General features: G+C 35.0%; 1 protein-coding gene across 3 annotated transcripts in view; it reads right to left on the reverse strand.

Moving 5' to 3' along the window:
* Wapl (WAPL cohesin release factor) overlaps positions 1 to 13,695 on the reverse strand; it is a 70,003-nt gene that overhangs the window by 5,037 nt on the left and 51,271 nt on the right. For all 3 annotated transcript variants that reach the window (XM_028789095.1, XM_028789096.1, XM_028789097.1), the window contains exons 10-17: positions 11,811 to 11,922; positions 10,996 to 11,093; positions 8,665 to 8,741; positions 6,264 to 6,439; positions 5,731 to 5,846; positions 5,125 to 5,289; positions 3,352 to 3,559; positions 1,676 to 1,764 (exon numbers count right to left, since the gene is read on the reverse strand). In XM_028789095.1, coding sequence (XP_028644928.1) covers positions 1,676 to 1,764; positions 3,352 to 3,559; positions 5,125 to 5,289; positions 5,731 to 5,846; positions 6,264 to 6,439; positions 8,665 to 8,741; positions 10,996 to 11,093; positions 11,811 to 11,922 — 1,041 coding nt within the window. The remainder of the gene's footprint in view (positions 1 to 1,675; positions 1,765 to 3,351; positions 3,560 to 5,124; positions 5,290 to 5,730; positions 5,847 to 6,263; positions 6,440 to 8,664; positions 8,742 to 10,995; positions 11,094 to 11,810; positions 11,923 to 13,695) is intronic.

The following is a 13,695-nucleotide window of genomic DNA, read 5'->3' on the forward strand; positions in this document are numbered from 1 at the left end:
GGCTGTAAGAATCCACAACACCGTCAACAAATTCAGAAACCCCCTTTTTAGGGACACAAAAGCTACAGATACCCATAATAATGATCACATATCAGACAACACAACTTCAAGATCTATTATCAATACACTTATACACGACTGTCCCAATGTATTAATCACAGGAATTAGAAATTAAGGCAACTACTACTGGTTTATCTATCTGTGACACATATTCCAAAGGGAACACTAACAGTGATTCCAAGACCCTATTCACATTGTATTTTTGATGTTCAGACTTGTTTTTTTCAATGGCAACTGACTGTCCAATACCTATAACCTCCACATCTGTGTGACTACCAACTTATATAGACACATATTTTTCAGGGATAATTCCTAATGAACATAAGCTACTAACATTTTCCCAGCCTGAAACCGGTTAAAAGGTAAGTATGTGGCCCAATGCTTAGCCAGATAGATGGTAAGAAGTTCAAGGATGATGTCTTTCTTAAAAAGTAAATGAGAAGGCCTTATGGGACATTATTTGACTAGATGGGACCTTAGGTATGGTCACTTATGACCATAACAAGTGCCTTTAAATATATAAAAATATTTTAATGATTTTTAACTAAATGTATATATGTGTGTGTGTATATGTGTGCATGTGAGTTTGTACATATAGTGCAGGTGTTGTTAGAGGCCAGAGGCATTGGATACCTTGGAGCTGATCTCAAAAATGGTTATGAGCCACTTGACATGGGTGCTAGGAACAGAACTCCCAATCCTCTGAAAAGCAGCAAGAGCTTTTAACAGCTGAGCGGTCTCTCGAGCCCATGATGAGAGCTTTTAAACAAAAAAAAAGGACAATAAAACCTGTGCAGGACAAGTTACTTCACTGTGCCACTAAAATGGGCCAAATCTGACTTGGCACCAGCAGGGGCTTAATCATTCATACCAAGAACTTCCCAGTTATAACAAAACCACCCTTTCTTTAGAATGTAAACTTAAAAGGTCAAGAAATATTTTAAAGTCTTTAACATCTCAAACTACTTTAATTTCTTTTATGTAAATAAATCCTTTGGTATGACATTAAAAGCATCCTAATTACATTTTTGTGAGACCAGGTCTCTAAGCCCAGGTGGGCCTCAAACTCTATTTAGCCAAGGATAATCTTTCTGATCCAACTACCTTCATCTCTCAAATGCTGAGATTGCAGGCATAACTGCAATAAGCAGTTTAGGTAGTTACTAGGGTCTAAACCCAGGACTTCAGGCACACGAATCAAGCACATTAGTAACTGAGTTACATCCTAAGCTCCCACCCCCAGCTTGCTTTTCAAAATCTTAAACAGTTTGAGTCTGATAGGTGTATTAGTTCTAAAAAAGCCATGAAGACCAAAAGACATCTCAAATCTTGCTATAAAAGCCTGTCATGTATAGAAAATAAAGATGTTCACATTCTACTTTAAAAAGAAGTTTTAAAGGAAACCACTAAGAAGTTATCAACATATTCTTGACATGTTCTTCCACAGGGAAATAACTAAAACTGTTTAAATAACTGTACAATCAGCCACTCTTCTGAAATAAAAAGCATGTATGAATAGGAAAATGTTTTAACTAAGTGCATCAGGTAACGGCACAAAGCCGTTGTACCACAATCTTTTAAAGATACATAAGACACTTCTAAACCATTTACTTACTGGACTTTCCTGGCAGAGACACCCAAGAAGCAGGGCTGTGTAGGAGGCCACGATGCAATCCTCCATGTGTTTGCCAGCATGCTGAAGGGCTGAAAACAGTTAAATAAGGAATTATTACAGTGCAAAGTGATATAGACCCCGTAACATTAATTATACTCTTATCACCGTAAAAGCTACTAAAAATGATGCATTGCAATGCAGTATCTCAAATTTTAAAAATGAACTCAAAATGAGTAAGAGACCCAAATATTAAAACTAAACTACAGCATACTTAAAAGGTTGGTTTTTTAGAAGGTCACCAATAACAAAATGGAAGTACAGAATCATTAATCTGGTAAGATGCTCAGAATATATAAAGAATTCTTTAATAACAAAAGATTAAAAAGTAGGTATGAGACCCAAATAAACATTTCTTCAAATACACAGAAAGACCGAAGAATAAAGATGTTACAAATAATTAGTTTTTTGAGAGCTGCAAATGAGACAAAAAAAAAAAATTTTCATCAACTAAAATGACTAAGAAAAATATCCTTCAAGGTAATCCTGAAGGTGTCAATAAACCGGAACCCTCATATATTGTTGATGGGTTGGTGCTACCACACTGGAAAACAGTTAACATCACTTTACTAGCTAAAAAGTAGAAACAACCCAAAGGGGTTCATCAATGCACAAACAGATAAAATGTAGTTAAGACTATAAAATGCCTATATGCATAGTAATATGCATATATATACATACATATATAATATATATTGTGTGACTATAAAAACAGAAAACATAGTTCTAATAAATATCATAAAATGCATCCAACTGAAATAAGTTGACAAGGTAGACTGAACTACAAGTCCTCAAGTAAGAGTCTATGAGTATCACAACTTAGGGAAGGAGTAGCCTAACAAAAAAAAAACAGGCTCAGCATCAGTCTCCTAAGTGGAAAGTGTTGAATATATTAAATTTCAAAACATTAGTGGGGCAGTGGTAGCCCAGGCCTTAATCTCAATACTCATGAGGGAGTTCTTGGACATTACAGGCCAGCCAGGTCAGAACAAGTTCCAGGACAGCCAGAGCTATACAGAGATTTTTGTCTCAATAAACCAAACAAGAACCCCCCCCAAAATCTCAGAGGTTTATTTACAAATAACTATTTTGCAGAATATATGCATAAAGCAAATATAATTCATAGAAATAGTAGACAGTCAATAAATTCATTAGTAAAGATAGCTAGATATGTATTACTCTTTGCCTAGTAAACATTCAGAACTACTACTGTAAGTTCTGACAGGATACCTCAGTTTAAAGTGAAGCAGATAAAAAGAAACCTGAGATATTCATCACCTCCTGCTTTAGAAACATGGTCTCACTGAAATAAATCAGGCTGGCCTCCAAGTCCCAGTCCCCTGCCTCAGCCTATCAAGTGCTAGAATCATAGCCGTGTACTATCATGTCCAACTTAGCTGCTACTCTTTACAAAGGAAAGGAGAAGTGCCAAAACAGAAAAGTGATCTCTGACACACACAATGCTCACCGATAGGAAAAATTACTGTAATTTCAAAGCTTAACTAGACAAACTATAAAGACATTAAATTATAACAATATGCAAATCAATGTTTAAAAAAACTAAAAAAAAAAAACCATTATTCTCACTGTGACTATATTACTACATCAGATTAACATGCCTTTATTGAGGTCGAGTTCTTCGTCATCCTCCTCCTTCTTCTGCTTCTCCTCTGCACCATCAGTCTTTTCAGTTGATACCCATTGTATTTCTCCACTTGTTTCTTGCCACTCTCCACTCTTATCATGCTGAGTGGTTGGAGCATCTTTGATAAACTCATCTGTTTTACTTTCTGCTAATTGTGCTGCTCTCTCTCGTTCAAGAAATAGCTGATAAAAATTATTTTTGAAAATCATTAAAAAGTCAATCCTGAGGTCAGCACTAAACACACATGACCAATACTAAATGATTTCAAATGACTGCATTTATAAACTTACACATACACACAATCATAATTAAAGACACAAACATACAATTATAATTAAAGAAGTGAGAGGGACACAGGAGACACTAGAAAGATATTGTAAAAAAAAAAAAAGAAGAAGAATTTAAAGGCATCAAGTACTAACATGTACATAGTCTAATACTTTGTTTTAAAGAATATCTGATTTTAAAAAAGCTTTTGTCCTACATTTTACTGAAAACCAAAACTGAAGTATAAATGCTGTTTTTAAGTAATCTAGTAACAATTTGTTTCCAAGATTGAAAATCTCTAAATATCTTTTTGTTTTTAATTTTTAAATTTTTATTATTTTTAATTTTTTCCCTTCCCTTCCTTCTCCCCCTTGCTCTGGCCCCATTCACTCTGGTCTTTCTTTTCTTCCTTTCTTTCTTTCTTTCTTCCTTTCTCTTCTTTCTCTTCCCCCCTCTCTCTTTCTTTCTTTCTTTCTTATAAATAAGCACACTGTAGCTGTCTTCAGACACCCCATAAGAGCGTATCAGATCTCATTATGGACGCTGTGAGCCACTCACTCCAGACTTCCTGCCTGCCTTCCTACCTTCCTGCCTTCCTTTCCTTCCTTATTTATTTATTTATTTATTTATTTATTTATTATAAGTATACTGTAGCTGTCTTCAGACACCCCATAAGAGGGTATCAGATCTCATTATAGATGGTTGTGAGCTACGATGTGGTTGCTGGTATTTGAACTCATGACCTCCAGAAGAGCAGTCAGTGCTCTTAACCACTGAGCCATTTCACTAACCTGGAAAGTCTCTATAATTATCTTTAATTCAGGTAACATTTCCAAGAAAATTAAAGGGGAAACAAAAACAAATTTAAAAGCCCCTACCCATTTCTAAAATTAAAAGAACAAAATAACAAACAAACCTATACATATTGGATGAACTAACTGGAAGAACAATGACAAAGCTAAAATATAAACAATTAATAAATATAAAAGTTCTCAGGAAGAACTAAGTCTTAACATCATCAGCTTTCTTAACACTGGAAGTACATAAGGAAGACTATTCACATAGCTTCCTACCTATTAGGTATCCATACAGATGGGAGAACATACCAAATTCTATGCCTTCAATTACTTTTTCTATTTGTTGCTATGGTTTTCAACACAAAAAGCACCTAATATACTCATTCACACTATTTGGGAAAAGTACCAAGTTACTAATGAGAATTATCTAAATATCAAATGCTAAGCAGACATTAAAAGGTGTGCTAAATATACAGACTTTGAAGACAGTATGTATAGGATAATAACCTTGACAAGACAAAAGAGCATTTCTCAAAGCTGGTCCAAGAACCCCCAAAGGTCCTAGGGACCCTGTCAGGGAATTGACAGTAAGGCTGAGGAGGTCAGTTGACTTCTTTCATTTCTGAGTGCACGGTGGACCGTGTAGCATTAATATGATACGCAATTGTGTTACTACTGCTTACCTGTACTAAAGCCTGAACAGCATGAACTTGTCCAGCTAGCTTTAAACTATGATCTCCTTCTCCACTAGAGAAGGAGGAATCAAAGGAACAGGATGTTTCCATGTTGACAAGGCAGTGTCGATTCCGGGCACTATACTCCACCAGATTTATCAGTAGACCCAATCCCTATAAAACATTTAAAATATAATCATCACAAACAAGAACTTAATGAATGTAATATATATAACTTATCGTCAGGTAAAATGTGAAGCAATATTTTTCCATCTGCAAAGCTGTTATGTTACTATGTAAGTAAGATATTGTTCTTTCTTTTAGCTGGCTTGAATGAACTACAGAAGAACTGTTTTACTGCTTCCTCTTGCTCCACCCTCTAAAATGCTAGGAGTACAGACATGAGCCAACTTAGCTCATTCAGTTATCAACCACCATTTCCAGTTTATACTTCTATGTCTATGAAGGATGTTTTAAGAAAATTATGAAGATAATCATAAGGATCCATCAAAACAACACAGAATATATTAAACAACGGATTCTTAAATCCAAACTGAAACAAAGTTTCATCCTCTAAAGACAAGATAAACACAAAGTGACCACAGTTCAACTCACCAGCACTCGAATATCAAATCTCTGCTCCTGAGGTAGGTACTTTGGAACCTGAAGGACACAGTTCATTGCTGTGCCTATGAGTCCTTCTTGTTCTCCTGTCTTTGTGCTGCCCCACTCTGAAGAATGGAAACAAAAACCTTCCTGATATCACTAATAACCACATTGAAAATAATTTTTTTATTGTTGGGTTTTATTTTCCTTTCTTCTTTTCTTAGTCCTGGTTTTACTCTAATCCTGCTTGACCTGGTACTTGCTATGTAGTCCAAACTGACTTCAACTTCAATCTCATGGCACTTAGCCTCAAAGTACTAGGATTATAGGTATGAACACTATACACAACTACTAGCATTAATTTAAAATTTTAATTTTAAAATGACAATTTCATTAATGAAATATAGGGGTTTGATATGTAAAGTAGTTCTAAAAGTAGCTTATACGAGTAAGTCAATACATTATGGAATATTGTAAATCATTACATCAAAAACAGAATAGCTTACTTCCAAAATGCAACATAGTAAGAAATTATTACTTACCATTATCATTAGTTAAATTGAGCAATACCCCAATGATAGCCCTCATGCAGTCCTCCACTGCTTTGCCCACATGGTTAGTTACATTCTGGTAAGGCAGAGGTTTACTGTCTGCTATACATATGCTGTTCTCAGCGCGGTTATACTGCTGAATCAGTTCTTCACAATGCTGTAATGCTCTTAAGAGAAAATAAAATGTATACAATTATGGTATAATAAAAGTTAGACAGTTTCTATTTACTGGGGTCTAAAAAAGTTATCAGGGTTTTGTTTTGTTTTCCTGGTTTGAAATTTACAATGTTAATATCTAATAATGTACCACATATGCCGATAACTTTGTTAACTGCTAAATTTTGATAAATGTGATCATTAAAATTTCTCTCTAAAGAAAGTTAAAGTTGTAAGTTCATTCCATGTTGAACATAGTGGTTCATGTTTATAGTTCCCATTATAGAGGAGGAGGCTGAGGCAAAAGGATTGTTTTAGTCTAGGAGTTTACTAGCTAAGACAAAAGAATGTTGGAACCAAACAATTAGTACCACAACAACCAAGGGGGTGAGGGGGACCTCACAAAGCAAACTTGTGCTACTAGCAGGAGCATTCTATAGATCTCTCAAATACAAAATATATCGCCACATCTTTCAACCATCAAATCCATTATTTTTTCAAGTCTAACACAGATGTAGTAAACCGACGTTATGAGTTCATTTCTTATGAATTGAATACCACATAAAACCCTTAAAGAGAAATTCTACACAGTTAATCTATTCCTAGCTTATTTCTAATATGCAATGGGGAAATCCTATAAGGTTCCTAATATTTTTACAATTCTTTTGTTAGAAAGATGTTCTTTTACAGTCAAACCCAAGTAATTGGCTTTTTTAATGTTTGAGGATGTTGACAATTTCCCTGTTGTTATTAGTAACTAAACTGTTTTGTGCTAAGTATTATTAAGTATCTATAAGGATTTTCTTGAGAGCTACAGGTGAACACTATTTCCCAACATCCAATTCTGACTTTTATCACCATTTCTAAAAACATTTCACCAGAAAACCCATGTAAGAGATGCAATCTGTCACATTAAATAGTTTCTTACTAAGGCAATTCTCAGGGATTAAGAAGCATAAGAAAATATCTTTCAAATCAGGAATAATATACTTTATCTTTTTATTTTAAAAAAAAAAAAAAAAGAAACAGGGACTACGACTGATGACAGACCCCTTGGCTGGTATAAGCATACGTTCCGTCTCTACTGCTGGTATACAACAAATAAACAAACCAATCAACCACCCGGACCCCCATCAGCCAAATAAAATACAATGAGAAACATACTTAATCTTCAAGGAAGTTCCTTGATAAGGAAAAACTACATTATGTTAAGGATAATAATGTGCTATAAAATTCACAAAAGCACAAAAAAAAGGAAATGGAGATAATACAGCATTTGAATTTGCTTCAAAATAACACACACAAAAAAGATGAGGTTATAGACAGAAACAAGGCTTGCCCATGTATTATTCAAGCTGAGTAATAAGAGTTTATCAAACTATTCAGTCTACACTTCTCTTAATTTGAAATTCTCCAAATAAAAGGTTAACACACAGATAAACCAGACCATTCACACTAAAATAGTTGTTCTTTTTATAAGGAAATTTACAAAGACAATCAAGGGTCATATAGAACTGCAATTTAAGATTAGTTTTTCAAAGCATAGACCCAGAGAAAGTTAAATCCCCGTGGCATGATGGCTAAGATAAAGGCCAGAGAACTAGGGCAGAGATAGCAAAATCTAGGACAGCTAAGAAGAAGCTGTGGTAATCAGACAGAACCAGGACTAGAGACACAGAAGCAGTGAGGTAACACCATTAGCCTAATTGTGATGAAGCCTAGACAGGGAGATATACAAAGATCTGAAAAATGAGATATAAATAAATGGCAGAAATGGAGTCACAATCCACTTCAAACAAAAGGCCTAAAATATTTACCACTGACTATATACTAAGCAATGTTCTACTAGGCTCACATAAAGAATTTCACTCTTTCATATCACTTAAAATGTATTAACAAACAAGCCATCTTTGCAGGTATTATATTCACTGTACAAAATGTATATATGTATATGCTAAGATATATCTACATGTTTGTTGCTGAAAACTACCCTAGTGGCTAGGCAAATTCTTGCCCTCCCCATAAGAATTTGTAACAAGTCATTTGTCCAGGATTACAGCTAACATAAAGGAGTTGCAACAAACCATTTTACCTCAAGAATCTACAATCTTAACTTTTTTTCTATAATGTATGTAGTCACAAAACTCAATAGACTACACATTTTAAGAAAAAGATAGAATAAATAAATCTTTATTTCCTGAGTTTTAAATAAATAATGAGAGCTTATAAAACTTACTTAGCTGATGAAATAATGAGTTGTGAATCTTTATAGGCTATCAAGTAGCTTTGATTCTCTGGATTATGCACAGTTACCTAAAAGGAATGGATATAAAATGACTATGACAATCCATAATTTTCATTTATATAAATAATATCACACTTTATGGAAAAGATCTTGCCATCTAAGGACACAATTTCTTTTCTTCTTTTTTTTTTGGTTTTTTGAGACAGGGTTTCTCTGTATAGCCTGAGCTATCCTGGAACTAACTCTGTAGACCAGGCTGGCCTCGAACACAGAAATCTGCCTGCCTCTGCCTCCCAAGTGCTGGGATTAAAGGCGTGCACCACCACTGCCCGGCTAAGACACAATTTCTTAAGCTCCAGAGAAGGGAAGGGGAGGGGATGAAAGAGGAGGGGAGGGAAATTAAATGTGGGGACTGCAAAAAAGCTGGCAGCATCGAAATTTTCTCAGTGCTATCAATGACCAAATTCATTAAAAATCAAATGCATAATGAATCCTAAAGTGCTGTTACAAATGCTTACCACCCATGGCTCAGTTAGTGAATTCACTTAGTTCTTCTATACAACATAAACATTTTGTGTGTATTGTCATGCCACACACCAACAAACACTGCTCAAACAACTAAGAAACAAGTCTGTTTTAGTTTTATACTATATATTATAATATACACAAAATTTTCACTTGATTAAATATAACAAAGACTTTTAATGGTTTCCTCAGTGTGTATCAAACTGGTATACCTTTGGGTTGTAGACTAAGTCAGAATGACTGACTTTAAATTTGTTGTTTGATAGCTGGGCATGGTGGTACAAGCTTTAATCCCAGCACTCAGGAGGCAGAAATAAGTGGATCTCTGTGAGTCTGAGGCAAGGCTGGTTTACATAGCAAGTTGTAGGGCAATTAGGACTACATATAAAGATTCTGTCTCTTAAATTAACAAACAAACCAAAACTAAAACCAAAATGTTGTTTAAGATTCTGTCTTGGGTTCAATTTTAAAACCTTTTGCATTATATACCTATTTAGTATTGCTAATATATTGAGGGTCACAATAAAATCTACTGGGCAAAAATGGCAAAGTTTATGAAGCTCTGATGCAGAGAAATAAATACATGTACAACCTATAGGTTCAATATTTAAAATAAGAGAACTACTGACCAGAATGTAGCACACATCTTTAATTTCAACACTCAGGAGGCAAGCTCATCTGTGAGTTCAAAAACATCCTGGTCTACATAGTGAACTATATACATCAACTAAAGTTACATAGTGAGATCCCAACTAAAAACTATTAATTTATCATAAAGATAACACTCTCATAACTTACTCATAATTGTCAAGTACTTTGAAATGCAGACAGAAAACCTCCAACATACAAACTTGATACTTTAAAATTCACAAATATATTTAAAATATTTTACTTTTTAATTTAATGTCTATTTGTTTATTTCTTTGTTTTGAGATAGGATGTCACTACGTAGCCCCGGCTATCCTGGAATTCATTATGTACCTCAGGCTGGTTTTGAACTCCCAGAAACCCACCTGCCTCTTTCAAGTGTTGGGATTAAAGGTGTGCGCCAATACACCCAGCCATTTACAATATTTTAAATAAAGAAATGTGTAACCTAGTAAACAGCACCCTAGAAGGAATAATTTTATTTATGTATGCCAAGAGCTCTTCCCTGTTTTTAAAAGTACCTAACCAATCTACTTAGCAATTATACATTCTAACATTCACTGTCAGTAAAACTGTAGCTACTCTCAACTAGGTTAGGTCATTGAAAAATCACCAAAGACCAAAACATACTTACTGTTACCCAACAGTGTTATTTTCCAAAGTCAAATATTTTTAGTTGTGCTTATAATCTGACTCAAAAACTGAAAAGACAAAAGCGTACTAAAAGAAAACCATGACTGTGTTTGTTGATAAACAAGTTAGTATTTTTAATAGAAACAGAATTCTGTATTAAGAAAGCTATACAGTCAGGGACATGTAAACAAACCTGTATGCACCTTTGATTTGAAGCAATAATATACAAATAAAAGCTTTTGTTTTGAGACAGGGTCTTATTTATGTAGCCCATGCTGGCTTTGAAATCACAATCTTCCCTCCCAATTTTAGGATCACAAGCATGTATCAGCATATCCAGTGAAGCAATATATTCTTAAAATGATAAAATACCCATTTACTGACACTTGGTTTTGAAAAGAATCCTTACAATTTTAATTCAAATAAGCAAAGGTCAAACCCCAGGATACTTAAAACATCAGGTAGTTATACAATCACAAGTAGAGATAACTCCCCCGTCCAGCTGTCCATACTTACACTCTCTAAAACTCGTAAACATCTCTCTGCTCCCCATAATGAGGCTACTAGTTTCTCTTCATCCTCATCTCTACTTAAATGATCCACACACTCTTTGACTAGGCAGAAACAAATGGAGAAAAGTTAGTATATAAAAGTTCAGTAATTATCTCTTAGCTCTAACATCAAGTTACCTACACACATGCTATGAACGCGTATATGCTGGAATGGGAACATAATTTTATGCTTGATACTAAGTACAATGGTTTGAATGATAATGGACTCCACAGGATCACGTATCTGAAGGTTTGGTCAATAGTTGTGTGACTGTTTAGGAAGGATTAGGAGGTATAGGCTTGTCAGAGGAGGCCTGTAATGGGCTCTAAGGTTTCAAAACACATGCAGGACATCCTCTTTACCTCCCTCCCCACTTCTCTTCTCAGTGCTTATATAAAGTAAAGATGTGATGAACTCTTAGCTACTGCTCCAGAACTTGCCTGCTTACTGCCGTGTTCCCTGCCATGAGGGACTCACCCTCTGAAATTATAAGTTCATAATAAACTCCTTCTATACGTTGCCTTGATCATGGTGTCTCCAATTGTGGTTACAAGACAGTGTTTCTCCTCTGTGTAGCCCTGGCAGTCCTAGAACTGGCTTTGTAGAGTAGGCTGGCCATGAAGTCAAATATCCACCTGCCTGTCTCTGAAGGGACTCAAGTTATATAATACTCGTGTGTGTGTGTGTGTGTGTCTCCACGCGCACGTGCATACACAGACCTGTATGTATGTATGTACGCATGCATGCATGTATGTATATATGTACATACGTATACAAACCTTTATCTACAATATGGTCCAGACCACCCAGAAGCCGGAGCTCTTCTTTAAACCAATCTCCTGCCCGTTTGGAAGTGAGGGACAGCAATGTCTCCATAGCTAAATGACCAGTCTAAAAATCAGAAATTAATGAATACTGAGATGTAAAATAATTATTTTTCTTTTTTCCTGATTTTTTGAGACAGGATTCTCTGTATATCCCTGGCAGTTCTGGAACTCACTCTGTAGACCAGGCTGATCTCAAACTCAGAAATCTGTCTGTCTTCTCCCTCCACAATGCTGGGATTAAAGACATATGACACTACCACCAGGTCAGAGTAATTCTGAAGCATTAATTTTAGATTTATTTTTCTTTACTAAAATGTAGGAAGTCAGAAAGAAATAGAACAGTAAGTGCTTTTATAGGTGAATAAACTAATTTTATCAGAACAGTCTGCATAAAGAAACTATGATTTAACTATATGGTTTGCTTTTATAAAAAAAAAATCAATGCATTTCCTATTAGTTTCATATAATGGCAATACAAAGGCTCAGATGTGGAAATATTGATTTTTTTTGGGGGGGGGGGGTTCTCAGTGTAAACAGCACTGGCTGTCTTGGTGTAGACCAGGCTGACCTTGAACCCACAGAAATCTGCCTGCCTCTGCCTTCCGAGTGCTAAGATTAAAGGAATGCACCACCACACCCAGCTTTTCTTTTCGATAAATCAATATATTGGATAAGCTACCAAAAAGAATGTAGTAAGATAAAATTTCAAGGAGCAAAGTATGGGGATGTCAGGGACCCCTAAATGTTCAAACTCAATGGTCATTAATTTAAACAGCTTTAAGTTACACAGTGGTAATGATTTGGGTTTACATTTCTTTCTGAACATAGTAAACATGAGCATTTTCCCACATACTTATCGGTGAACAATATTTTTTTCTCCACTTCTCTGCTCATTTTTTTTCCTGTAAAGTTGGCTCCTTTTTAATCGTACTATGCCTTAAACTTTATACTACAGGATTCTGTAGCAGCTAGAATGTTCCTTGTCATAACAAAAGGATGTGTATATGTATGTATAGGTGAGTGCCTGCATATGTATGTATATGTACATATACATACATATATATACATATACATATATATATAGAGAGAGAGAGAGAAAAGGAGAGAGGGAGGGAGGGAGAGAGGGAGGGAGAGCATTTTTCTTTATGAGCCTGTAGTTTTAAAGCCTAAAGCCACTTGCCAACAGAAAGTAATCTGGTTCTTGATGTAATAAAGGAAGCTTAGCCTAACAGAAGAAATACTCAGCAGGGCTGAAGGCAATGATTTAGTTATCTTATCCTTCAGCCTGCTAAATCCTTTGCAATGTAGTACTCATTTAAAAAGAGGAGTAGGAAGAATAATTAGCAAAGAATTAAAAGAAGTTTTTGTCTTCCCCCCACCCCGACCCCAACCCAAAGTTAAACACTTCAAGAGAAAACTTTTCACCTTATCATATATATTTGAAACTGAATATATATTACTTAAAAATAAAAGAGGTTTACCAAACAGAATCTTAGATTACAAGCTTAGAGGTATCTAAACATTTTAATAAGTTTTTACAGAGACAAAAGAAATTTTGTTAGGATAAAGAATTGGAATCCAACACAACAAAATCATCCAGGTGGATTTTTTTTCTCATTCTAGGTCCTGCAAATAATTTAATGATCAAATTTATCAGCTCATGAGTCTTAACAGTGAAGTTGAAACCTAATGCTACAATCTTTAAGGGCATAAAATCTTTATATTAGTAAAAACTCTTACATTTCAGGCTATATTCAGCATACATACCTACTATTTTAAGCATTTTTACTTCTAGACTAAAATAATCATCTAGAGCAAAATCACTAATCAAGACTAC

This window comes from Grammomys surdaster, unplaced genomic scaffold (assembly GCF_004785775.1).
Source record: "Grammomys surdaster isolate TR1022 unplaced genomic scaffold, NIH_TR_1.0 125789, whole genome shotgun sequence".
Lineage (NCBI taxonomy): Eukaryota > Metazoa > Chordata > Mammalia > Rodentia > Muridae > Grammomys > Grammomys surdaster.